Below are 27,969 nucleotides of genomic sequence, written 5' to 3'. Positions count from 1 at the left end.
GGGAGCTCTGGCAGTTGGCAGGGCAACCTCCTTCAGTTGGTGGGAAGCAGTGGAAGGAGGAGGAGCTCCCTCTGTGCTCTCTTCCTCGCAATTACAGCTTGTTGCATCTAGACCCATTCTAAATAAACCAAGCAGGTTCCCAAGGGACCCATGCAGACAAGTCAGCTCAGGGGAGGCATCTGAGGCGAGGTGCAGGCTGCTAGTGGGGTGCAGCCCCATTGCCAGGGGCTGGCCCTGCCAGCGTACCTTTGCTGGGAAGAGGTGGAAGTGCTGAGCTCTGCAGACTTGGAAGCAAGGGAAGGCCCAAGCTGCTGGAGAGGAGCCGAGCTACCCCATGGGGAACACGCTGAGCTGTTGTTTGTGCACCAACGCCAGCCCCAAGCGGGGCCAGCGCAGGAGGTCTGGAGAGCTGTCCTGCAGCGCTGACATCTATGAGGCAACGTCAAGCAAAGGTGCAGGCCAAGGCAGAGAGGAGCGGAGCCGCCACAGATGGAACATGCTGCTCCCTGATGCCAGCCCCAAGCAAAGACAGCGCAAGGGTGCGGTGGGCAGAACCGCCTTGCAGCTACAACATCACGGAGGCGAAGGTGGCAGTAGCGCCACACCCCACTGCTGTAGAGCCTGCTCCGTCGGATTTCGGAGCCCAAAAGGGCCATGACCTGCAGCATATCAGCGACCAGGGGATGCCCAAAGGTAAGGAGGCGGCTGATACTGTGCCCTCAGGCGCGCCTCTGGCCGTCACTGACCCAAGGTCCCCGCTAGAGGCATCCACAGCCTTGGGCTCCTCCCTGCTGCCCCCAGCCCAGGGACCGGACCAGGCAGGAGGACTGGCCTTGCTTCGTGCCTGCCCACCCTCCCCCCGACCCCCAATTCTTTTTCCTTGCAGCATCTGGTGGTTTCTCTCCTCCTCCCTACCCCAGTGCCCAGTTCTGGCCCCTTTCTCATCTCCGGAGGCTGGCCAAAAACTAAGTTTTCAAAATAGAAAATGTACACTACAGATTTCATTCCTATAGAGGAAGTGTCTTACAGCTCTTCTGTTTAAACTTTGGTTGGCCTCTTAATTTATTTAAATGTTAGAATAATTAAGCTTCATGATGAATGTGCCTTTGTAACTGGAAAGTACTGTACTCTTGGAATATTCAAAAATTGTGAAAGAATGAACAAAGATAGTATGTGAATGAGTTGTACCTTTATACATAAAGCATGCAAGTACTTGTGAAAGTTTTTCCTTGTTTGGTGGTGTAAGGTAAGGCTCTGAGTGGTTTTACACACTAGGTAGTAGATGGGTAGTGTTGGATGAGAGCACAAAATAGACTCTTTATATCATTCCTTAGGATTTATAACACATTTTCATGTATGTCTTATATATCACCTTGTCTCTACAAAAAAAAAAAAAAATGGTTAAAACTTAGCCAGCTATGGTGGCTTGCACCTATAGTCTCAGCTGCAAGAGGATCACTTGAGCCCAGGAGTTTGAGGCTTCAGTGAGCTGTGCTGGCTCCATGGCACCATTGCACCACTCCAGCTCAGACAACAGAGTGAGACCTTGTCTCTTTACAAAATTGTTTTTTGCCTAAAACAGCTCTTTGTTTTTACGTATTTGATATATGAAGCCGGTGTCTGACACTGACCACAGCATCACTTGCTGCTGGAGACTTTCCCTGAAATGAGCTGCTAATAACAGCATAGAGGAGGTTGGGTATATTTGATAAGTAGAAGGAGGAAGGCATGTGTATGATTCATCTACAAGTTGCATCAGTTTAGGTGCAAGTTTTAAAAAGAAGTCCCAGAAACAGCCTGGTTTTATTCCACATACGTGGAGAACTTCTGTGATTTTTGCATTCTCCAGTAGAATTGGGACATTGTGGCTTTAATTTTCTTTACATTTATTGCTAAAAACTTTTCTCAAGACTGTTAAAAGTGATTAAATTGGATGTAGCTTTAAAAAGAATCTTTTCTACTCACCTAAACTATTACATTTTTCCTTCTTCCTCTACAGATTTTGCTTCTGACCATCCAAGGGAAAGCACACTCTTCCTGAGAAAATATCAAATGAGTGGTAAGACAATATTGTTTCTTCCTCCAAGCAAAAAACTATAAACTTTCTGTTTTGTGTATTACAGAACATATTTAGAGGAACTCAGATATTAGTTAAAAATTTTTCAACTTTTCATATATTTACTTGTCTTATTTTAATGTGTGACATAATTTCCTTTAGTTGTCACTGTTCATGGAAACATGCAGACTTTGTGTTTACACAATTGGTGACATTGTTATCAATGCAATTAATTGGCCACATGATTTAATGTAGTAGTCATGGATTTATGCCTTTTTCTTCATACATCTTTGCCATTTTTCGCTTGCTCCAAAGAGTACGTTTTAATGATGAGTGATAGGATTTAGGCTACAGCTTAGATTTCACTTGAACAAATCAAAAGAATCCATTGTTCTAGATTGGATCTGTGATTTTGGCCTCCTTTTTACACAGTGCTCTAACCACATGAGCCTATCACATCCATGTTCATGCTACTCAGAACTTATTCATTCGAATGTAATGGAAATGTAAACATGGCCTGTGCTGTTTTCCAGGTTAGCCTTAGTGTGTGAAACTAGTGTAAAGTTTCCACATCCTGCTTGTTTTAGGATGAGAATTAGAACTGTAGGAGTTTTCTGTACTCCTGCTTATTTTTTGTAACATTCTGCTAAATCTTACTTTATTTTCAAAAAAAGCCATACACCATGTTTTTCAGTTATTTTCACCAGCAAGAATACAAGAAGTGGGGGTTCTATAATAACATCTGACGTAATACAGCACAATAAAAAATGGGTTTCTCCCCTGCATTTTCATAGTTTGTGTGGACTTTGCCTGTCTTGAGCTGGTAACTTCTGGTTAGGATTGTTGTATTTCTCAGTTTCTTCCAGAGCCATGGGCTTCTCACACACAGAGTGCATGGAAGTAGAAGAAAACCTACCCCATGCCCCTGTCTCTTCAGCAGTGAGAAATGTGTGTCAGTGAGACCAGTTCAACTTCAAAGGAGGAGGCATTGTGGAGAACAAAGTGTGGCCCAAGTCCCCCTTGTAGCTTTTATTCTTTGGACCTGTATTAGAAAAAAATGATTTTGTGTGCTGGGGATACCATGTTCAATTAGGTTGGACACTCATTTAAACATTTGAGTTCAAGAGAGGCTACTTTTCAGTTGTGTAAAGACCCATTAATTTTTTTGGTAACATATTAGTAGATGACCGATAAGTAATTTGGGATGCTTGCAGGGATTCTAGTGCATCTGGAGATTGGCTCCTGGCCAGAAACTGGTTCTTAGAGCTGTCAGCTATTACATCCTGGTAATGAAAGTAAGCTATGTATAAATGTAGAATCAGCAAACACTACTGCCTAGGGGTTCAGACATACAATAGGTAAATTTTTTATTAATTAAATTTCTCATCTGTCCTGTATTTTGGCATTTCTATGAAGGAATACCTGAGACTGGATACTTTATAAAGAAAAGAGGCTTTATTGACTCACAGTTCTACAGCCTGTACAGGAAGTGTGGTGCTGCATCTGCTTCTGGCAAGGGCTTCAAGAACCTAATAATCATGGTGGAAGGTGAAGGCATCTCTCACATGGTGAGAGAAGGAGCAAGAGAGAGTGAGAGGTGCCGCCTGCTTTTAAACAAGCAGATCAGGCCAGGTGGGGTGGCTCATGTCTGTAACTCCAGCACTTTGGGAGGCTGAGGCAGGCAGGTCACTTGAGGCCAGAGTCTGAGACCAGCTTTGGCCAACATAGTGAGACCCTGTCTCTACAAAAAATTTAAAAATTAGCCAGGTGTGGTGGTGCGTGCTTGCAGCCACAGCTACTCCGCAGGCTTAGGTGGGAGGATCACTTGAGCCTAGGAGGTTAAGGTTGCAGTGAACCATAATCACGGCACTGTACTCCAGCCTGGGCATCAGAGTCAGACCCCATCTCAGAACAACAACAACAGTAACAAAAAGCCAAGAAGATTATGCATGAACTCAGAGCAGGAACTCACTCATCACCAAGGGGATGGCGCTAAGCCGTTCATGAGGGATCTGCCCCTGTGATCCAAACACTTCCCCACCTCCAACACTGGGCATTGCATTTCAACATGAGATTTTCAGGGCACACACTTGCCTAATTTGTTTTGCCTTTCCTTGTGTACATGGGGATTCTTTCATTTTTGTGTAATAAAATATCTGTTAGGTCAAAAAAGTAAAACTATATTTTTAGATTTTACTTTACGAGATTCATCATGCCAGATTATTTAAATTATAAATTCTGTTGGTAAGAATTTTTAAGAATGGAATTTTATCTCATTTTATATAGTGATAATCAGATGATCAGCAACTACTTTTATTCTATGGTATTTATACCGGAATTGATTAGTTATTTTTTCATTCTTAGTGCAAGAAAAGAGGAGGAGCTCTCACCTATATTATGTAAGTAAGCTTTTGAAAAGTTAAGAAATTAATTGTTTGAACTAAAAATCTGTCATGATTCTTTAAATATTTAACAGGGAGCCAGTGCTGTTAGCATGATCCTTTTTTGATGGAATTTTTAAATCTCTTCTATTTTCCTAAGTATCAGATTTATGCAGGAAAGTCTTTAGCTTACTGTGCCCATTTTTAAGGGTGTCTGACATTTAAGTTACACAATTTGGTTGTGATATAAATATCTGCCTTAAATATTTAATCTTTTGTATTCAAATAAAATTAAAAATAGCTAAGTCCGCTTTCCTCAACACTTTCTGCTGACTTCCTGTCATAGCAGGTGAAAGCGTAGCTTCCTCACTCCACTGTGACCTTATTTCTCTCTCTGTTTCTTCCACCTGTAACACATTTTTTATTAAATCACTCATTGATATTTACATGATTATGACTATGCACATATTATTCACTGCTGAGTCATATAGTGTGCTGACTGTGCCTCCTCCTTGTACATCCTTCATTTTTTCTCTTAAGTATTTCTGAAATCTGAACACTTCTGTACTTCTCCCAGATAACTCCCCTTTTCCTAGCCCATGATAGCTCATAAAGCCAAATGCGACCATTACCACCCAGCTGGCCTCTTTGTTTTCATATCCTTCATTATTTTGTGTATGGAATTAATTTTCTGACTATGTTCCTTTGCCTCTTTTTTGACAGCTATTCTTCCCCAAGTGTTGTAACATTTGTCACATGCTATCAAAAATAATGTTTGATCTACTAAAACATATGTTGCATGTTTTTTCTTGGAGCAACTTTCCTTGGCCTTTGGTTATCCTCCTCCAGGACAGACTATGTTTCCCTCGGCTGTCCTGGGCCTGTTTGCCTGGGAGCCCTCTCTGAACTCTTCTGTGCCCACTCATGTTGGATCAGTGAGTCCTAGACTGTGCATTGCCCTCTGCCTTGTGTTACTCCCCAGTGGTGCTGGAGCAGTTTCCGAGGAAAGGCTCATGGACACACATGTATAGAGATCTAGCCTCTCTCAAAACCCCTCCTTTGTTATAGAGTATAAAATTCTAGAGTGAAAACTAAATTTCATGGCTCTGAAGACATTTCTCTATTGTGTTTTCATTATACTGTTCTTGAAACTATTGCCTTTGTGTGATGCATCATATGTAACCAATTTTTACATTTCTTGAGCTTTTTAGGATCTTCTCTGTTCCCGGGATTCTGAAATTGTACAATACAGCTTTGTGGGGACCTTTTATTTTATTGCGGCCATTAAGCCCGCAGACTATCTCTTTTAGAGAATTTTCTTATTTTCTCTGTTTTATTATTATTATTTTAGTATCCTTATGATTCAGATGTTGGGCCTCTTAGACCAGTATTTCTGCATTGATCTTTAATTTCTTCCCCTCCTATTTTCCAGTTTGTCTTTTGTTCTGCTTCTTAGAGATTCTTTGACTTTCTGTGCTAACCCTTCTATTGAATTTTTTTTATCTCCTTAAGGGTATTTTAAGATTTTTTTTTTAAAAAAGTTTTGCTCCAGAATTTTTACTGGTCCCAAGACTTCCTTTTTCCTGTTGTTCTGATCTCTCATTGAAGGCTTCTCTCAGATGGGTGGTGGTCTTAGGCTTTTTCTATTTGGAAGCAGGACCTTTGTTCACTAAGGGGTCTCATTGTGGGGATTTGGAGGTCAAGCCAGCTTTTCTTTTGGGGGACATCAGTGTATTATATGAGAGTATGAGGGTATTTTCTTTACAATGGTTCAGTTTTCTTCCGAGAAGGGTCTCCTAATTTTCTGCCTGGGCAGTGCAAGCATGGCTGCTGGCTTTCTAGAAGCAGGGTTGAGAAGGAAGGTGGAGTTTCCATTTGTGTGTGCAATTTAATCCCATTTCCTAGGTTTCAGCCCTAGTGGCTCTGAGCCCAGAAACCCTCAGGTATAATATATCCAGAGAATGTGCATACAGATTCCTTATAAGATGGGAGGGGAGGTGGACTTGGGGCTCTAAGCACAGCTTTACAGTTGACCTTGCTGGCTTCTGTTGTATGTTTCACCCTACCTTCCCAGGTACCATGTGCTTCTGATTTCAGAGCCTGGATTGGGTTCTTCAAAACAAACAAGATTGCTTGTTTCTGTTCCAGTCACTCCCTGTCAGCTCCAAAGCTGTGCTTCCATGTCAGTTGCCACTCCTCTATCTGCTTTTCAGCTTGCAGCATTGACTCAGAATCATGTGCTGTCAATCCTGTCTCCTGGTCCTGTGTATAATGTTTATTTTATGACTAATGCTAATGAGATTTCAGAAGGAAGAGAAAATAAATTTCTGGTCAATCCATCATATTTAATCCAAATTTAGAACCCTTATGTAAGTGTAAATCTAAGTTTAAATTCAACATAATTATGATATTAATTCAGACAATTTCTATTTATACCTCCAATAAGCATATTACACTTTTCCACTCAGGCCTTGTGTAAGAATTCTATTCAAACTCCATACATGCCATGTGGTCCCATTGCTGTGCAACATAGATGGAGCTGTTTTTGTTAGTGCACAAAGTGTTAGAAATTTTTAAGTTAGCTAAAAGTCATTATTTTAAAAATATCTAAAACATGTCTTGTAAAAAAAGTGGGGAGAAAAAAGTGATCTTGAGAGTTGAGCATGGTAGCTCACACCTGTATCCCAGCACTTTGAGAGGCTGAGGCATGCAGATCACTTGAGGCCAGGAGTTCGAGACCAGCCTGGCCAAAATTAGCCCAGCATGGTGGCACTCGCTTGTATTTCCAGCTACACAGGAGGCCGAGGCAGGAGAATTGGTTGAACTTGGGAGGCGGAGGTTGCAGTGAGCTGAGTCAGGCCACTGCACTCCAGGGTGGGAAACAGAGAAAGACTTCCAAAAAAAAAAAAAAAACCACAAACAGATATGTGTTCCTTATATGAAATTTTAAATAGAATAAAATGGGGACAGATATCACCTAAAGCTGTACCAACTAGTCTATGTTTTGGTGCATTTTTTTTCTGTTCTTTTTATTCTCATATATGGATTTTTCCTCAGAAACAACTTTTGTTATGGCGTAGTATTACCCCTAATAGTAGTGACCTTAAGGGATACCTTCTTTGACTTTGAATGAAAGTATCTCAATGAGTCCATTTTCATTTTTCATGCTATATTTGTTTTTTGAGGCAATAATAGTATGTACATTGACACACATACACTGTTAATGTAAAGTATATACATTAATAGAATAGCTTAAGAGACATAAGAGTTTAGCTAGAGTTAAAACATTTCTACCTTGAAGGAGAATTTTGTCCTTCAAATAGTAATATTGTTCAAAAACATCTGGGATTTTTGTTAAGTAGTAAGTGAATTTATAGTAAAAAGCATCTGAAACAAGCAAAATGGTGTTAGACTGTATGGATATTTCTGATTATTGGCTACAGGCAATTTTTAAATACTGTGTACTTTTATAAACAACCACTAGATCTTCTCCCTACCCTGTCTTTCATGTACTTGTGGGAGACCCTGATGGAAGAGTGTGATAACATGATGTAGACAAGCATATCCCAATAGGAGGAAGGAAGGCTCATCTGAGTTATTTTTTTAAAGCTACAATAATTGGTATTTTGTGGTTTTAAATAATGCTATTGATCTCTTCAACTATTTGGTGACTAGGATTTGGTTACTGCCATTATTTTTAAGAAAGAGCATTTTTTTTTCTTTTTAGACGGAGTCTTGCTCTGTCACGCAGGCTGGAACGCAGTGTCATGAGCTCAGCTCACTGCAACCTCCGCCTCCCAGGTTCTAGCAATTCTCTGCCTCAGCCTCCTGAGTAGCTGGGATTACAGGCATGCCTGCCACCACACACGGCTAATTTTTGTATTTTTAGTAGAGGCGGGGTTTCACCATCTTGGCCAGGCTGGTCTTGAACTCCGGACCTCATGATCCACCCGCCTCAGCCTCCCAAAGTGCTGGGATTACAGGAGTGAGCCACCGCGCCCGGCCAGGAAATGCATTTTCTTAACATAAATGAGGCAGTTTCCATAGTGGCTATTGCACTCTTGACAAGTGAACAGATACTTTTAAAGTGTTTTAGAGATAGTTTATTTTCTAGAGGGCTCAAAAGGTTCACTGTCACCTCTCTGATAGCACTGCAGATAAATTTTCACCGATTTGTAACTGTAGGAAGATTTACCTTCCAAATTGTAACTGATTTAAATAACTTGTCAAGCATTTATTGAACTCCTGAATTTCTCCCACATTCTGTGCTCAGCAGCTGCGGTTAGGGGAGGAAGGGCCCTCCCTCCCCTGGAGAGGCTTACTTTCTCACCAGGGGGATCCTCTGCAGGCAATTGCTATCATGTAACACGCAGTGAATTAGACTGACGAGTACACAAAACCGGAAGTGTTTTGTGGTGTGGCTGCTGGCAGAGGGATCCCAGAAGGCAGAAGAGGTGAAGCTTGCTGGGACAAGGGGGAAAGAAATAGGTATTCCGGGCAGAAAGCAGCATGAATGAGGCAGGACAGTGCCATGATGTGTGTCAAATAACTTACAGAATAAAATCAATCAACTTTTGAAATGAATGTAAAGTATTCTCGGAAGTTCTCATTTGAGTCATGTAATAGCAGTCTTACGTAAACATGAAGTGAAAGTTAAATTCCCGTAGTTGTTTTCATCATCTGATTTCTAGATGTGAGAGAGTCTTAAAGCAGTACTTCTTCTATCTTCCCCCAAGGAAATAGGCCCAGAGAGACCTATAGCCCCTCACTTGTTTGGTCACTGAGCTGCCCTGGCACACAGGGTCTCTGACTCTAAAACGCTGGTTCCATCACACTGTCTCTTGAATGAGTACACTTAGGATTAGTAACTTAGTGAATGTAGTATTAGGTCTTTATTTACTGCAATAAAAATGCTCTTGTGCCAATATTATTTAATGTATGACCTTTTGTTGTAGTTAATGAATAACAGAAATAGAAAATCTCAGCTGCCTTTTACTGCATAATAAAAAAACACGAAATGTTATTTTAAACTTTTCCCATTATTTATAAAGGGAGTTCATAGTAGAGGCTTGCCAGGTTTGATGATTGGTATCATAGCAAGGGCAGCATTTTATAACCCATTCCTCAAACATCATCTGCGGAAGTTAAGCGCCTCCAATGAGTTTCCCATAGAGTTGCTCATGGTACCACACTCAGGCAGGTCATGGGGCATAAGAAATACCTTAATGCTTTATTGTTTGACATTTTGACTAAGGAAAAAAGCCCACACTTTTGTAGGTTCAGCCTGCTGTAAACATTTTTCTCTATCTTCCTTCTCCTTCAGATACCTCCATGGCATCTTGACAGAAAATACAGCTCATGTTCCACCATATTGCTAGATAACGGCACAGTCAGCCAGCCTGATCTTAGACACACACTAGAAGGGTGAGTACAACAAGGCTGCCAAGGGCCAAGTGACAGACCCCCATATGCTAAAAGCATCAGGGCCATCCTCTGTCATTTCAGCCATTTGGTTGCCCTTTTCAGCAAGCAGTTTAAGAAATTGATGTCAATGCTATATGGAATTCTGGGACCTAAATATGAATTTTCTGTTTCTCTTTTAATCTTAGATGCTGTGTGGTAGAAGGAAAAGCCAGATAGCAAATAAGCAATCCCAGAAAAAGCATAGCTATTTATTCGATGCATTCATGTTATGAGAGTGTTGAACCTAATGGGAAGGAGAAGCGCCTTTTATTGGCTGTTTCTGGGAAAAATTATTAGTTCTTTATGGGCTACAGGCCTAAGATGATGGGTACTACTTTGGAAACTACTCTTGGAAGAAGGAACGGCTTGTCCTCCGGTGGTACCATAGCGTATCTGCATTTACATTTTCCCATCATGCGTGAGCACTTCATAGGCTACAATCAGACATGCCTTTTCAAAACACCCTTGAATGATGGGTTCAAGTTTATTTAAAAAGTCACAACAAAGCCCAGTTCCATTGGAGGTGTCCAGGGAATATTATTAACATCTCCTTAGATTATGAGTGTTGATTTTTGCTAAAACAGTTTGAGAACTACTGTCTTAGCCTGTTAATGTCCTTATCCCTAACTTAACTTTCCAGTCTATAAACATGACTAGCTTACAAGCTTAATTTTGTTTCTAATGTACTAGCTTTTTAAGCTAATTTGTCAGTAATTTCCACTTTAATTAAAAATGGTAAATTTATGCTCATAATAATGTCACTTTCCTCTCTCATGTATAACAATTATCGAGATCAAATTCTGTTTCAGCAGGAACTGGACTCCACCTATGTCTAAAACCCTGAGGTTTGGCCTCTATGGAGTCATCACCTAATGTTTGTATTCAGCCCTAAGTAAAAAGCCTCTGTTTTGGCTAGAGTCCCTAGTTTCTTCTGATTTCAAAAGATTCTGATGTTTCAGTATGCAATTCCAAACTAGTTTTTAAGCTTCACCTTGCTTAAACAAGTAGAGGTTCTGCTTTTTCTTCCAGCATAGTCTAATTCTTACAAGTTTCTTTAAAATAGGATTTTTTTTTCTTTTTTAGAGATGGGGTTTTCCTGTGTTGGCCAGGCTGGTTTCAAACACCTGGGCTCAAGTAATCCACCCAACTCAGCCTCCCAAAGTGCTATGATTACAGGCAGGAGCTAGCACGCCTGGCCTAGAAGTCTGTTTTTGAAGTACAGTTAGTTTTAATTTGCTCTCCAATTTTAGAAGGGATCATTTGGTATATTTACTTTTGATGAAATGAAGGTTTACTGAGTAAATTAATACAGCAAATTGGCTTTTTGGAAAGATTTTGAAAAATGTTTTTCATGGTTAGTAGTCCATTGTTCTCAAAGGGATGAGTGAGCCATATTAGAATCACATATACATGTTTCTTCAAAATATATGTCTGCAAACACATGCATCTTCCCAGCTCCACATTCCCTCCATCTCTGGGCACTCACAAGCCTTTTAGAAAAATGTTTAAGTATGTGAGGCATCATTATATGGACAAAAGCATCCCAGATGATTCTGACCTTAACCCTAACTCAGTCATTCCCAAACTTTGCTGCACATTGGAATCACCTGGGGAAATTTGCCAACAACCCTGATGCCCAAATCATACCCAATGCAAATTAAATCAGAATGTCTCCACCTGGCAGTAAGGCCATTTTTAAAGCTCCTTGGGTGATCCAGTGTGCAGCAAACATGGGGACCACGGCTTCCTTTGCATGGAGGAGTGATGGTTCTCATGTATAAATTACATGTTTTCCCAGTCATTTGCTCTTCTTTCTACCCATAGAGCCTTTCGTCTGTGCAAGTCATTTCTATGTATGTGTGCATATGCTTAAATTTAAACCTTACTATAGTGTTTCATGAACACCTGCAGTTCACAAAAGCACTATGTGGGGACCTTGGGCAAATCAGTTTGAAGCCTTGGTTCTCTTATTTGTAAAATGGGTGGTTCATGGAGTGTCATGTAAGGTTCAGTGGTCTTTTCAGCATGTAACTTCAAATTCTGTGATTTTGAAATCAATTTGGAGATGAAACTGTTTGAGGCACTATAGAAATATCCGTCTTAGATACTCATAATGTTCTAAGGCCTACTTTTTACAACTCAAATTTGCCTTCTCAAATTATTCTGAACCTCACTTTAAATGCTGAGGGCAAATGGAAGCACAGAACTTATCCAAGAGAAGCCCCTGTTTGCTGACACACACCATCTGAGGATGACTTAGGACCACAGTAACATAGATCTGAAGAGTTGTATTTGTTCACTAATATTTTGTTTAAATGAATGTGGAGATACCTGTCATGAACATTGTATGATGCAGAGTTACACTGTGTGTTTAGTGCTGCTTATATCAGGAGAGCTAAAAGTGTCATTAATTTTTGTGTGCATTATGTTTACTAATAAATTTTCTGCTAATAATTATGCATAGGTGATTTTAAATTACTTTATTTGGTGTAAAGCACATTCATTATGTGCTTTTATGGAAATAATGACAAATGGGTGAGTAGGTAATGGTGAACTAAATCAGCTGAAATGCAGGGCTTAGCCACTTAAAAAGCAAAACATTACCGTATGGCCTAAACAGAAGCATATGTACACATAGATGTAAGTGACTTGCACAGGATGAAAGGTTCTATGGATGGAAGAGCAAATGACAGGGAAAATATGTAATTATTTATATATAATAACCATCAGCAGAAACATCTTCTAACAGCATATTGCCTAGCATTTTGGTTCTCCTATTTTTGCTATAAAGCCAGAGAGCTAAAACAAAAGAAAAGTGCTCATACAGTACTGTTTCAAACAAGACGATTTCAGGGCCACTGAGAGGATTCCCTCCTCCCCCTTTTAAAAACATATCTTCAGGCCAAACAAATGATAAAATCAGTTCTTACAAATATATTTTTCCCTCCACAGTGTGACTTTGGCAATATATTGCAACATAAAGCACAGGTGAGCTCTTTGAAAACTTGCCTTGTTACTCCAGCTCATCACTTTGTATAATATGACACACGCTGTTAGGTCATAACTGTAGACATAAGCTGTAGAGTGTTTATTTTACAGTATTAAAGTGAATCATTTGTGGGTTTTTGTAAGACTCTTTTATCTCTTAAATTATTGAGGGTCTCAAAATGTATTTGTTTATGTCTTGTTTGCAATTTATTGTAAAGAAGAAAGAAAAAGATGAACTAGGCTCATACAAATATATAGTAGGAAGAATGTGTATTTTTAAAGCTTTCAGGTAATTGTGGGTATTCTTTAGCCACACCAAAACTTCACAAGTGCTGATTTATTAAAATAGTTATAATGGGATTGTACATATCGATGAATTCATTCCACTAATACTCACTAATACTCACTGATCTTTCTTGTACAATAAATGGATCTTTCTGCTTACCGGCTTTTATAATATTATGCATTGGCTATTTGGAAAATATTAATTCATGTTCATCTATAGTGTCAAAAACTCACTTTCATTAGTATCACAATGATTATAAAAATGTCTTCAAATATTGACATGCTGTCAAGCTCACAGTAGTAGGTATGTGTTTTCCAAGTCCTGATTTTTAGCTTGAAAACGTTAGCTTTATTATACACAACAAATACTTGTTATTTTCCTTGAAATGACAGACTCACTTGACTTCTTTTTGAGAATGATAGTCAGTCAGACTTTCAGATAGAAATGGTGTTCCGTGAAAAATTGGCTTGTTCAGCTCACAATTAAATCACAAGTGCTTTTCTTTAACATGACCATACTTCAGCATGCAGATGTGCTTTATGTGAACTTCCTACTTAGAATACTAAAAAGAGAGTTCAGGATTTAATAACACCATTAATTTTTACTGTTTCATCAAGGACATTCTTAAGTGAAACAGGCTACTTTAATAAAAACTGCAAGGGGCAGTGAAGAGTGGAATGAATACTAGTATAATTTGGTACCATGGCCCTTATTCACACTGAGAAACCAGCAGTTTTACCCACTTTTGCTTTTATGCAATCATTACAAGTGTTGAACAGTAAGAAAGCAAGCAATGTCTTACTACTTTTAGAAAGCAATAAATTATTCTTATGTTTTATTTTCAATCAGTTTCTCAGGTTGAATTAGTATTCTTATAAGAACATTTAGGGCCATAGGTGGTGGTTGACACCTGTAACCCCAGCACTTTGGGAGGCCAAGGTGGGAGAATTACATGCGACCAGGAGTTTGAGACTAGTCCGAGTAATGTGGCAAGACCCCATCCATACCAAAAAAGAATTAAAAATTAGCTGAGCATGGTGGTGTGCACATTTCATTCCAGCTACTTGGGAGGCTGAGGCAGGAGGATCTCTTGAGCCCAGGGAGTCAAGCCTGCAGTGAGCCAAGTTTGTACCACTGTGCTCCATCCTGGCTGAAAGAAAAAACCCTGTCTCAAAAAAAAAAAAAATATTGTGACATTATGGGCCTTCTAGGGAATCTCAGGGGTCCACAAACCACATTTGGAGAACCACTGGTTTCCTAAATGAGCACACAATGTGTTAGTTTTTTAAAGTCCATTAAAGACTGGCGTCTTTTAAAATAAAAAGGCAACTAAGTTTGTAACTCAAACCACTTAAACAAATATGATAGATGTATACTACAGGAAGATTTGGGAAATCTGAATCTCATTCACATTTATTAAAAGTTATAAGAAGTTTATTGGCAACCACTACTGCTTTATAAAATGTTCTTGTGTTCCAGCATGAGGTTAGAGGAGTGAAAATAGATATAGTTTATTACCATTGCCTGTTAGTGGGGGTCAATATTTAAAGGCAAGTCTGGCTCATCAATGTAGAAAAGACTTCACAGTTCAGGACATTATGTGCTGAAGAAAAAGATGTCAAGAAACCTTCTGAAGGCCAGGATCCAGGAGAAAAATTTGCAAAAACTGTTTTGGTGAACAAATTTTCCCAAAGCAAACAAGGTGTGTCTCCCTCCACCCTCCATGCCCTACTCCCAGCAGTTACTTTACTAAGATGTTAACAATTCCCGAATTAATTTCATAAATGCACATTCTTATTTTATAGATATGCAAATAGATCTCTGGCTATTTTTGACGAGCCAATACATCCACTTCCAGTAAGTGTCACTTTGTTTGAGGTTCCATTTTTGTCTCATAGAGTTGTATTTAGTTCATGCTGAAGTCAAAATCACCCACCTTTAAGTCTTCCCTCTGTTGTGTCTAATCATCTTATATAAGGAGTGTTGTCAAGTGGGCATGCTGGAGTAAGAGCTGACTTGCAGCTTTGTTTAATTAGTGCACTAAGGGGAGTAAATATACCATCCAAATAACAAAATGTGTCATTTAAAAAAATAATTTTCTATAGCACCAAGCAATATAAATATTTGCAAATAGTCCTGACAAATATGCACAATCTCTGTGAATAGAACTAGAAAACAATTTAAGTTTAAATCAGTTTAAATGCTATAAAAATTTAAAAACTTCCTTCTTCACATATGATAGCCACAGGGCTACCATAGGGCCTATGTTTGCAGAAAACCAAAAATATTTTAAGATCCTGCTGTTTATATTTTTAAAATTAAAAGACATTTATCCCATCAAAATTTTTGTAAGGGACACATGGGCACAAATGTGAACACTGCCATCTTAAGAGTTCTTAAAAAGTTTTCTTGAGTGGATATTTATGTTGCCTTTTTTCTTCTTTCAGCAAGGAAAGGCTCCAGGGAAATCCTTCGAGCATGATCCCGAATGCAACTGTATTTTCAGGTATTTGTGTACTCTTTTTCTAGTCATAAAACTAACAGCTCCATGTGCAATCATAGCTTTGGTAAGATATTTCTTATGTATAAAGCATCTTTAACAACTGGTCTCCTACACAGGGTATGGCCGTGTTTCTAACTAAAAGTAGATTCCTGGAATTATCATCAGATCTTTTAAGAGAAACCTGTGCAAGCAAAGTAAATACACATATTTGAGTTTAATCATCATTATGGTTTAAAATGATGCCATTGCTTTTCTTATCAGAGAATAAATGCTATTAAAGGCAGCAGGAGAGATTTCTGGTTTCTCCTTCAATAGATTCCAATGTAGATCTAGGCTGAGTCCCAGGCCATATTCCCTGGGCACTTCTGATGCATGCTGTGACTGGGAGCTGCTGCTCTGAATGCTTTGTTGTTCTTGCTGACCTCTTGTGCCTGCTCCATAAATTGCCCAGGAATGTGGTACCAGTAAGACTTGGACACAGGCTTTGCTAGATAGCCTGCTAAGCCGCAGCTGTATCCTTACCTCTACATCATTCTCACAGAATTCCTGTGGTGAGACTCATTGTGAATATGAAGTCCTCTTCAGATGGCTGGGATTGGTTTACCCCTCCCTACACTAACCTGTAGAGGAACGTCAGCCATGCAGCCAGGAGAGAAAAGATACTTAGAGCAGTAAGTACCCTCTCCTTTAGCATCTGGCTAGAGCTTAGAAGAGAAGGCTTTTGCTGGGCACCTGCATAGAAACCCCTCCATGGGCCCTGGATCAGACGCAGGCCTCTTCATCGAGCTGCAGGCCATTTGGAACGCTCAGCACCTGCTGGCAGGAAGCAGGAGTGGAACTTCCAGCTGGAGAGAGAGAGAGAGCTGATGCTGGAGGGAAAGCTGGATTGGAAGAAGGGGGTGTTCACTGTAGACAGGCTAAATTTGGTGTTACTGTAAGATAGCAGAGTGGCCGTGTGCAGTCAACATTTGGATCATTGGGACTGAAGCATGAATCTGAACTGGAAATAAGGGATGAAGAGTAAGAGCACCTGCTCAAGGCTGGGCACAGTGGCTCACATCTGTATTCCCAGCACTTTGGGAGGCTGAGGCAGGCGGATCACCTGAGGTCAGGAGTTCGAGAGCAGCCTGACCAACATGGTGAAACCCTGTCTACTAAAAAATACAAAAAATTAGCTGGGTGTGATGGTGGGCACCTGTAATCCCAGCTATTCAGGAGGCTGAGGCAGGAGAATCGCTTGAACCCGGGAGACGGAGGTAGCAGTAAGCCGAGATCACGCCCCTGCTGTCCAGCCTGGGAAATGAGAGTGAAACTCTGTCTCAAAGAAAAGAAAGTAGCTGCTCAAATGCAGAGAAAGTGTTTAGAATGAAAGTGGAGAAGCCGGGCATGGTGGGACACACCTATAGTCCCATCTACGCCGAGGCAGGAGAATCACTTGAGATCAGGAGTTTGTGTCCAGCCTGGGCAGCATAGCAGGTCCCCATCTCTAAAAAGGAAAAGAAAAGGAGGACAGAAGATAGCTGTGTAAGGACAACCAGCATGTAAGGGACAAGCCTCCAGTAAAGTGGCTAGAGTGGGAGGAGGAAGAGCACGAGAGGATAATAAAAGAAGAACAAACGGTTCAAGATAGGAAAGGCTGTGGTCACAGTGCTAAATGTTGCAAGAAATTGTCTGTTCCATAAACACCCCCTGGATGCCGACCCTGTCCCACTCTTCTAAGTGCTGGGGTAGAGGACAGGTTGAACACAGTCCTTGTCTTTATGAGCTTATGTTGTAATGAGGAAAGCATTTTTTTTAGGTTATGGAAAATAGCAAAATGATAAAGCAGGATAAAGACAGAGTGACGGGAGGGGCTCACTATTTCAGATAGGATGATCAGGAAGAGCCTCTGTAGAGAGGTCACATTTGAACAGTGACCTGACTATAAAGCGAGGACAATAAGTAGTGCTGGCATGACAGGCAGTGGGATGAGTGCGAAGACTGAGACAGGAACACATTTCATGTGTGTTCAAGGAACAAACAACAGGGCCCCGCATGGTGAGAGGAATGAAGGAAAGAACAGAAGAGATGAGGCCGCACAGGCAGTGCCACAGCTCACAGAGCCCTTTGGCTTGCAGGCCATGGGAAGGAGTTCAACCAGTTTGATGGGGGCACTCATGGTAGATCTTGAGCAGGGGAGTGCAGTGTTCTTAATTGAAGAGGTTATGGTGACGGCTTTGGGGAGAGTAGACCACAGTTGGGAGGAAGGTTGGGGCAGAGAAGAGGACCAAGAAGCAACTAGGGTGATATAGGTGAGCCGTGACCCATGGTGGCTCAGAATCTGAAGCAGGCAGCCTACCAGTGAAGGTAGGCATAGAGGGATTGCACACAGATTGGAACAGGGTAACTCACATGTAAGTATTAGTCCCCAGGGGCTAGGCCAATGGCAATTCCCTGGACAAGATTAGGGCCAGCTTGGGGAGTGGAGCCTTAGGGTGAAGGGCTCTGGTTTGTAGGTGTCAAGACTCCAAGGATCTCGGCAAGAGGAGTCTCAGGCAAGTGATGGGGGTGGGTGAGGTGGGTTAATGAGAGATGGGAGGTGAGGAGCTGGCAACAGGGCCTGATGCTGTAAGCAAATGAGAGGATGCCCCTGGGGAGCTATGGGGAGCAGGATGGGAATAGGAAACACATTTGTATTGGGGGAAATCTCTGGCAGAGAGGGAGAAAGTCTTCAAGAAGAGGTGACTTGGGGAACAGTATTCTACAAATGTGGGATGGGATCCACTGTGCTGATAGAAGAGTTGGTGTTAAAAAAGGAACTTTCTCACTGACCCAGGAGGGCAAGTGGTATCAGTGAGTGTCAGCAGGTCCAGCTTACCAGTAAAGGTGACAGGAAGGTGAGGGCTCACCAATGCTGTTTAAGTGCTCTCTAATGAGTCCTGTGGAGTTGAACCCTGGGAGGGAGGGTCATTCCTAGGATACCCGATAGTGCAGTGTTAGGGGGAAAGAGAGCAGAATCTCTCGTAAGAACATATCATGTTCAAGAGCCATTTGATTTTGAAAACACAGTTAAGTTTGGAGAACATTGCCAGATCTGAGCTGTCAATCTATAACCTTCAGACAATAAATGAACTCTCTTAAAATGAACTGTTCTCCTTTGGTCTTGATACAAAGACGTCAAGTAGCATAGAGGCATACTGTTCTGCAGAGCACCATCTGGGGTAGCAATGCCTCACAGCTCACCTCTGTAACCTTCACTCAGCTGGTCCCTCACCCAGTTCTTTATAGGATAGAGACTGGAAAGATAGAAAATACTTTCTGAGATTGTCTCACAAACTGCTTGGCAGGTTGAGAGGAACCCCAGGGATACAGAGGCCGACAGCTGTCTCTACCTAAAAACCAACAGAATTGACTGAATGCAGATACTGTAGGACAAGAAATGAGTTTTCATGAAGTGATTCTGGAGACATGGAAAATAGGGGCTGTGAGCAGGACCCTCCTTTCACACACATGCGTTCCTTATCAAGGCACTGAATATGGAGATTATTTCTGAGCCACAGACACCTGCACTTTTCATGCTGTCTGCACAGCAGGCATTGGGAAGTGCTCTTGACCCGCAGTTCCTCAGCTGGTGCCCCAAGAGTGGGTTAGTTATTGTGAAAAGGAGAAGACAGCAGTGTTCTCAGTATCACTTGGGCATTACATTTTCAAGCATGGCCCACCTGTAAAATTCCTACCTGCCAGCCAGGTGTGATGCCGCACACGGACGGCACTGGAGTGTTTCCTGAACAACATTAATCTGCACTGGGCTTGAGTTTGTGCTGCCTTTCATAAGTGTGAAGGTGTTAATGGTGCCTCTCTTCATGCCCACAGGGATGTCCAGTCATCCCTGTGACTGAAATTGGGCTGGAAATGTCTATGGGCAGAGTAGGCTGCAGAGGTATCTCACTATGACTGTGATTTGGCCTCTTGCTTTGTCTGAGCAAAGTCTCTGCAGAACATAGGAATAAAAGGCATGCATTTTCTGGTCAAAACCAGAAGAAATCTTTCATTCTTAAATGTTCGTATCACCACACTTAATCTGAACCGAAATCAAAGAGCAGCGCTCTATTTTGCAGGTGTACATCGAACGACTTTTAACTAATGCTAACATCGATCTTTGTCCTACTAATTGGAAAAAGATTGTCCTCGGAGCCATGCTTCTTGCCTCCAAGGTTGGGAGAAATCGTGGTCTGTGGAGTGTGGATGACAGCCGGAATCCCGAGGACATTGCAGTTGAGAACATGTGAGTTTGTAAGGTTTTGGCGAACAGTGTGACCAATTTCCATACCTCATTTGCTCTCCAAGTTAACATTGTAAAAAATATCTTTATAGGTTTGCTTGTGCAGATAAAGGAAATAGGCATAAGACAACAGACTTCTGTCTATCCAGCTTTAGTGTAACAGTTTATATTTTCCGGCATTCATGGTAGGTCTTGATGTGTTATTGTTGTAATAACCTCCTGGATAAACTGAAAAGTATTTTTCTGATTGTTTTTTGGCAAACCTCTTACAAGTGTACTATGAGAATGACACAGTACAGTAAATATCTTTATAGGTTTTTAGAAGCTATCTGCCAGTTTCAGTCCCTTTTTAAGGGGCAAACATCTGGCCTTTGAAATAATTGGCCACTGTTAAGGTCTTAAGGACTCTGGACTATGGAGAAGTTTTAGCTTCAACCTAAGTCCCCCATTGTGTAGTTGCTTTTGCTGGTCCTTTCCTCACCCTTTTATCTGAAGATCTTTTTTTATAGGAACCTTGAGATATGAAGTTAATTAGCCATAGATTTCTGTGCCCTGGCCCCTCCCCACTGAGAGTGTTGCATGTGTTTGGAAATCAGCCTGATGAGTTAGAAGCTCCAACGTTCACCTCCCGTGGTGTGAGAAGCATTTCTGGGGCATCTCCCTGTGCCCACCACACTCACAAGGCTCCATGGGTACATCCACGGCAGCACTCAGTTGTCTGGAGTTGCCCATGACAGTGCGAGGAGCCTTGCAGAGGCATGGGGTTCCTCCCAGATGCACCAACACGACACAGTTTCACCAGGATTCCCTTCCAATCCAGCCTCATGACTGCTGTGAAGGGACGGGCCCTGGAGCTGGCAGGCAGGGTGAGCAGGGAGGTGTTTCCAGCAGAGCCTTCCTGGGTGCCCGCTGGACAGTGAGGACAGCTGTGCAGGCTGCATCTGTGCAAGACAAGGGAGCAGCTCTTGTTCACATTGAGCAGCAGCAGCCCATCAAGATCATTCCAGGCAGTGGCACAAGTTAGTTTTGTGACCTTTGTCCATGGCTCTGGATAATACTGTCATTCTGAATCACCTCAGTGTATGTCTGCAATTGAAGATACAGTGTATATTGTAGATATACCTCAGTGTATATCTACATTTAAAAATGACCCCTTTGTGGCTGAGCTCAGTGGCTCATGCCTGTTATCCCAGCACTTCAGGAGGCTGAGGTGAGTGGATCGCTTGAGCTCAGGAGTCGAAGACCTGCTGAGTAACACAGTGAACCCCGTCTGTACAAATTTTTTTAAAAAAATTATCCAGGCATGGCAGCAGGCAGCTGTAGTAATCCCAGCTACCTGGGAGTCTGAGGTGGGAGAATTGCCTGAGCCTGGGAAGTTGAGGGTGTAGTGAAATGTGATCACATCACTGCACACCAGCCCTGGATGATGGAGCCAGACCCTGTCTCAAAAACAAAAACAAAAATCTATTTTTGCCACCACTTTGCTAATAGTGTAAACCAAGTGATCGTGGTGGTATTTCTGGTAGCGATTTTAGCAAAGAGTGTGACCGCAAATGAATTTGAAACTAACGGAAGTACTTTGGATGTTGCAAACACTAAAGTGGCCTTGCTCATAGTCATCCATTTGAAAACCGGTCCCTTGAAGGAAGCACGGTTTGTGACTGCCTGAGTTCTCCTTGCCTGCTGCCTAGCCAGAGCTGATTTATTAAGACAGGGGAATTGCAATAGAGAAAGAGTTTAGTTCATGCAGAGGCAGCTGTACGGGAGACCACTTTTACTATTACTCAAATTAGCCTCTCCAAAAACTCTGGGATGGTTTTTTAAAGAATAATTTGGTGGGTAGGGGGTCAGAAAGTGGGGAGTGCTGATTGGTCGCATCAGAGATGGAATCAGAGAGCGTTGAAGCTGTCCTCCTGCACTGAGTTGGCCCCTGGGTGGGGGCCACAAAACCAGATGAGCCAAGTTTGTTGATTGGAGTGGTGCCACCTGATCCCAGTACAGGGCCTGCAAAGTATCTCAAGCACTGATCTTAGGTTTTACAATGGTGATATTATTCCCAGGAGCAATATGGGGAGGTTCAGACTCATGCAGCCTTCAGCCGCATGACTCCTAAACCATAATTTCTAATCTTGTGGCTAATTTGTTAGTCCTGGAAAGGCAGTCCAGTCCCCAGGCAGGAAGCAGGTTTGTTTTGGGAAAGGGCTGCTACCGTCTTTGTTTCAAAGTTAAACTATAACCTAAGTTCATCCCAAAGTTAGTTTGGCTTCTGCCTAGGAATCAACAAGGACAGCTTGGAGGTTAGAAGTTAATTTAATAATTCAAGTTATACATATATATAATTCAAATATATATATATATATTTAAATTTCTGTAGACTTATCGACGTGTGAAGAGAAAATTAATTTTGGAAGTAGGTTCAGCTGGGTTTTAAGTTCAGCAAATTAGATCACCACATCTTGGCTCGTGGTCTAACTGTCCCCCTTACAGGAGAACATCAAGCATTTGTTGACTTAGCCAGTGGGTAAAATATTAAAAACTTTCAATAAAATATTAAAAACTTTCAAACCAAGAAACCAAATGTATTGTTCAGATACTGCTCATTTTTAAGCATTAACTCATTACAGGGGTTACTCTGAAAACAGCCAGATTTACTCTAACTGTGTACCTATTAATTTAGCCTTGGTGAGGGCGGCTGGATGACCATGTGGCAGAGGACAGCTCCCAGCCCTTTCCTCTCCCACTGTATTCAACTCCCCCAAATCCCATTCTGGCCAGGGGTGACAGATGCTGAGCACTTCAGGGTTGCATTCCCAACTCAGGAGCAAGACTGCGTGTATAAGGCCAGGGCCCTACTAGAAATCACATCATAAAATGGGTTTAGTCTAGCCAAAATGTCTCTCCTTGATTTTTCTGCCTTTCAAACTTTAAAGAATATCCTTGCCCTGTCATAGTGGCAGTTTCAACTCTTCATAATACTAAGGTGAGCAGAAACTTGCTTTATACCCCCTTGACATAGCCTTGTGGGCTGGAGCAGAGGGAAGGAGATTCTTTTTGCCATGGAATGCAGCTTGGTTATTTATTTATTTGGGATGAATCCTTTTTGTAGCCTTAGAGTTTTTCCTCCTCTGAGATAATAGGGTGGCTCTCCATGGGTCCATTTGTTGCCATGGTGATGTGCCCAGTCCTCCTGTTGGTGCTTCTCTACTTCAGTAAGCCCTTTCCTGTTATTGTCCTGGTAAAAATGCCTGGAGGTCCTTCAGAGCTAATAAATGGCACCCGTCATTCCTGTCATGTGATTGCTATTGTGGGGCTTGTGAGTGAGCATGGAGTTTGAGCTGTGCAGCTGCCCTAAGGGAACTCTCAAGAATGAGCCCCGAGTCTGCAGCAGGAGTGCAGAAGAGGCTTCCACCTTTCCCTCATCCCAAACTTGGGGTGCTGGGATGCAGAAGAGACCCCAAGCAGCTGTGTCTTGTTTGGACATTAGTGTAGGAACCCGACCAGGCAGCCTTTATTTGTTTCAAAACAGAATTTAGAGCATCCTAGTAGCTCAGAATGGTATTTTTTAAGTTAACCCACTTGACTAGAATTGTCCTATGTTGGTTTTATTGTGTTTCTCCTCCCCTAGGAGCAAGATGGAGAAGTGTTTCTTGGAGCTACTTGAGTTTAATATTCATGTATCTGCCTGTGTCTATGCAAAATATTATTTCCATCTGCGTGCCTTGGCAAATGACCATGACCTGTATTTTCTATTTGGTTTTCTTCACAAAGATAAAGCACAGAAACTGGAGGTAAGGATGTGAAGTCACTTAGTGGAATTTTCCATTGGCCACAAAAGCCAACATCTGTTACAAAATCATATTAAGTAGTGATTAGGAAAATGAAAGCCTTAAAATTAACAGACCAAAGAGCTTATTTCTTTGGCATCATATTTCTTATCTGTTATGGTTTATAGAAAGATCCATATTCTTTATTAATTAATTAATTAATTTTTTGTTTTTTGAGACAGAGTTTCGCTCTTGTTGGTCAGGCTGGTCTTGAACTCCTGACCTCAGGAGATCCACCCTCCTAGGCCTCCCAAAGTACCGGGATTACAGGTGTGAGCCACCACGCCCAGCCAATGATCCTCCATATACATTTTTTTTTCTGAGATGGAGTTTCACTCTTGTTGCCCAGGCTGGAGTGCAATGGCACGATCTTGGCCCACTGCAACCTCCACCTCCCGGGTTCAAGCAATTCTTCTGCCTCAACCTCCCAAGTAGCTGGGTTTACAGGCATGCACCACCATGCCCAGCTAATTTTGTATTTTTAGTAGAGACGGGGTTTCGCCATGTTGGTCAGGCTGGTCTCGAACTCCTGACCTCAGGTGATCCGCCCACCTTGGCCTCCCAAAGTGCTGGATTTACAGGCGTGAGCCACCGCGTCAGCCAATGATCCATATTCTTAAAAAATTATTGATATTCTTTCTGCTATGACCATAATTCAGAATATTTTTAATTAAATTTAATGTGATTTTAATGGGTTTTGTTTTTAACCTCTATCCATTCACACAACAATGCTTGAATAAATGCAATTGTATTCCTAATTATATCTGTATACACAATGCACTTTACCACTCTTGACTGTCTTTTACTTACACAGTTTGGAAATTTACATCATTGTCTACTGTATATAATACAGTGCAGTCCCGTGAGTTTATTAGACAAAGCAGTAGTGGCTGAGAGACCTGTACTTAGACTGTACAAGGTGCCAGTGTTTCAAGTACTGTCTGTAGGAAGGTCATGGGTTTTTAATGAAAGTGGTAACTTTCACGGGGCAACGTAAGATTTATGGCTTATGACCCTTGGTGAGTATACAGGAAAATTACAACTGAAATAGACACATATAAAATTGGCTCTTTCTCTGGTATCTTGGTGGTACTTTGGAATAATACATTTTTCTACCACAATGTGCAAGTAAAGTAGCACCTTATGGTGTTTCAGTCATTAGACTTCTTGGATGTTCCAAAATAGCCCAGCACACACCTGTCTCATTAAAATTTGCTTTGAGTATATAGTAACTAATAAAGATTGGGTAGAATTTGAATCTCTGAGTAAATTGATTTTTTGGCACCAGTGCATGTTTATTATGTTGAAGGAACAGGTGTACAGGTAGCAGATGATATTGTTGTTAGGATCTTGTCACAATACTCTTGAAATATTTGGGAGTCCTATTTTATTTTTTATGTAACGGTATCATTAAGCGATGAGCCCAATTTTAAAATAACTTAATAAAGTAAGTTCCTCTTGGCTCTGGCAATCTATTCATAGCCCTTAAAAGAGATCACCTTAGTGAATGGGCAGGGAGTAGCATCCTCAGAACCTGACCCTGTAAACCTCAGCCAAAGCAGCTGCAAAGGAACCGTCTAAAGGAATCTGTATGTGTGGCTTCTCATCAGCGGTGCCTTTTAAAAAATGCTGGAGCCCGGCCGGGTGTGGTAGCTCATGCCTGTAATTCCAGCACTTTGGGAGGCCAAGGCGGGTGGTTCACGAAGTCAGGAGATCGAGACCATCCTGGCTAACACGGTGAAACCTCATCTCTACTGAAAATACAAAAAATTAGCCGGGTGCAGTGGCAGGCGCCTGTAGTCCCAACTACTCGGGAGACTGAGGCAGGAGAATGGCGTGAACCCGGGAGGCGGAGCTTGCAGTGAGTGGAGATCACACCACTGCCTCCAGCCTGGCGACAGAGCGAGACTCAGTCTCAAAAAAATAATAATAAGTTGGAGCCCTTTTTTAAATTATACCTCTTTTCTCTTTGATTTACTTTCCTAGGCTAGGTCACGGCCGTGTGAATACAAAGACCTGCATCGAGATGCCGCTGCAATGAAAAGGGCTGTCAGCATGAACTTCATTGGTATTCGGTGCTCTAATGCCATCCTATCTTAAAGAGAGAAATTGGCCTTAAAAGACCCTGAGCTTCTCAACTGTAAAGACTAGAAAATATCACTTCTGCTGAAAGAAACAACAAAATTAGGATTTTCTTTTTTTTCTTTGTTTTGTTATTTGTTTTGTTATTTGTTTTTGTTGTTGTTGTTGTTAGTGTTTAGGATTTTCATTGAGAGGAAGCATCTTCCAGTTAGCCACATTGTGGAACTGGGTGATGGTGGTATGAACAGTGGGTGCCAGGTGCTTCCTGCCCTTCCTCTTTCACTGGGTCCAGATGGCATTCCTAGGGCACCACCTTGAACAACTCTTGGGGAGAAGGAGTGTCACATGGACACAGCACATCCCAGCTCAGAGTCCACAGTCACCCACAGTCTGAAGCAGGTGCCAATAGTGTCCACAGTCTCCCACAGTCCCTAGCAGGTGACAGTAGTCTGAGCTGAGCTAGAGCTCAAAAAACTTTAGAATTGGCTCCAGATTTGTGAGAGCACGTGGGTTTGGTTCTCTGTCCACTGAGGCACTGAATACATGATGGCCCAAAACTCAACAATGACTGGGAGAGAGTGGCATCGGGGCAAGGCTGTCATTACTCCAAGCACCAGGGTGGCTCAGTCCTGCTCATCTAGTCTTTGGAGGGAATCTGTGCATGTGAAATGAGGCCCCTACATCATGGTTATAAAGGAAGAGATTAAATCAGCTCATCTTCCCCCAGGCCAATAATGGTCACACCACCTAGGGAAGCAGTAAAAGACCTGGCCTTGGGATTGTTAGGGGAGCTACGGAAGTGAAAACTGAATTTACCCAGTTCCGGGAAAACAACAAAGGCGGAACATCTGGGTTCAAAACATTATCAGAAGATCATGTTCCCAGCTAATCTTGCCCTGGTGCATTGTATGGTCTCAGCACTTGTCAGCAAAACAAAAGCCTCTCAATAATTCTAACACAGGGACACACCACAACTCACATTTTCCAGTGCACCTCAGTGGTTCAAGAGATTGCTGGTGCTGCCTGCACCTGTCAGTCTGTTCACATATGGAGAGGAGCAGCGGTTCTCACAGGAGCGGCTTCTGCATCCTGAGGAAGTCTGCCCACACAGTTCTGGTTGTAATAACTGGCGGCACCCACTGACATGCAGTCAACAATGGGACTTCTATGGTGCACAGGACTGCCCCCCTTCTCAATCATGAAAGAATTTTCTGGCTTCCAAAATAGAAGGTGCTGAGGATCAACAACCTCAGAGTCTACAAGGGAAACACTTTCTGAGACTTTCTTTCTTCTTACAAGACCAGATCCCCACCAATGTGAGACGTTAGATCAAGTTTTGTGCAAGGGTGGATGTGAGGGGCAGAATCCTAAGAGGCCCTTATGATCTCTGCTGTCTTTTGTTACACCCTGAATCTTTCCTTGGGTACGGCCAGACCTGTGCCTTGTTCTAGACATTTGAATATGGCAAAGTGAGGGAGTGGCTTTCTAGGAGTTACCTTTCCTTTCCTTTTATCGGGAACAATAGGAATCCCTATTTTCTTTCTTGCTTTTATTTTCACAGTGCAGTGGTTTGGAATATCCCACTGTTGATTTGTGATTTCCTCCTCCAACCATAATCTATGGCCCTTTATATGTAATTGAATATTTTCATGTATTGATATTTTGTGTCTGAAGATAAAATATTAGACTAAACATGTTAAAACATTTCATGCGAAACTTCAGTGGTTGTAGAGTCTACTCTTTGGTGAATACACAAATTTATCTATTTTATATATTAAAAATTGTATTAGTTGTGATAATGATATTTTCTTTTTTATCTTCACTTGTTAGATATAGTTACTTAAATTTTTCCAAAATTAATGATATTGTATCTTATATTTGATTTAAAATACTGCTAGGATATTTGGATTGATAGTTGAAAATAAATGGCAAAATAAGAATTGCTGAAACCTAGTGATAATGTACTTAGGATGGGTTTATTATCTATTATCCCTATCATTGTTAAATGTTTAAATTTCCATGAAAACCTCTACATAAGAACTTACAATTTTGTGTAAAATCCTTCGTGCCCTGCACTTTAGCTCCGCTGCATAATTAATAAAAGGAAAATGGATTCTCCTGCGGG

At 41.6% G+C, this 27,969-nt stretch overlaps 1 protein-coding gene and 1 pseudogene across 2 annotated transcripts; both read left to right on the top strand.

The window, feature by feature from the left end:
- Nucleotides 1-27,969, top strand: part of LOC129015878 (vacuolar protein sorting-associated protein 35-like) — an 89,121-nt pseudogene that overhangs the window by 37,326 nt on the left and 23,826 nt on the right.
- LOC129015880 (cyclin-Y-like protein 1B) lies at nt 32-27,969 on the top strand. Of its 2 annotated transcripts, XM_063654996.1 has the most exons (10): nt 35-693; nt 2,000-2,059; nt 4,421-4,455; nt 9,761-9,861; nt 12,853-12,888; nt 14,980-15,031; nt 15,622-15,680; nt 19,775-19,941; nt 23,564-23,726; nt 25,749-27,969. In XM_063654996.1, exons 1-8 carry the CDS (start codon nt 432-434, stop codon nt 19,794-19,796), a joined length of 627 nt encoding a protein of 208 aa, XP_063511066.1. In that variant the 5' UTR covers nt 35-431; the 3' UTR covers nt 19,797-19,941; nt 23,564-23,726; nt 25,749-27,969. The 2 variants fall into 2 exon arrangements, with proteins under 2 accessions (XP_063511067.1, XP_063511066.1); XM_063654997.1 differs by lacking the exons at nt 12,853-12,888; nt 14,980-15,031 and having other exon boundaries at nt 32-693.

The sequence above is a fragment of the Pongo pygmaeus genome, chromosome 18 (assembly GCF_028885625.2).
Source record: "Pongo pygmaeus isolate AG05252 chromosome 18, NHGRI_mPonPyg2-v2.0_pri, whole genome shotgun sequence".
Taxonomy (NCBI): domain Eukaryota; kingdom Metazoa; phylum Chordata; class Mammalia; order Primates; family Hominidae; genus Pongo; species Pongo pygmaeus.
Note: the sequence above shows the minus strand (reverse complement) of the source record. Positions and strands in the feature narration are given on the sequence as shown.

What these genes read in the sequence shown, in the direction of transcription:
- LOC129015880 (XM_063654996.1), top strand. Translation starts at nt 432, where the DNA reads ATGAGGCAACGTCAAGCAAAGGTGCAGGCCAAGGCAGAGAGGAGCGGA. An exon ending in GAGAAAATATCAAATGAGTG is followed by an intron (nt 2,060 to 4,420) that starts GTAAGACAATAT and finishes TTTCATTCTTAG; the next exon opens with TGCAAGAAAAGAGGAGGAGC. An exon ending in AGCCAATACATCCACTTCCA is followed by an intron (nt 15,032 to 15,621) that starts GTAAGTGTCACT and finishes TTCTTCTTTCAG; the next exon opens with CAAGGAAAGGCTCCAGGGAA.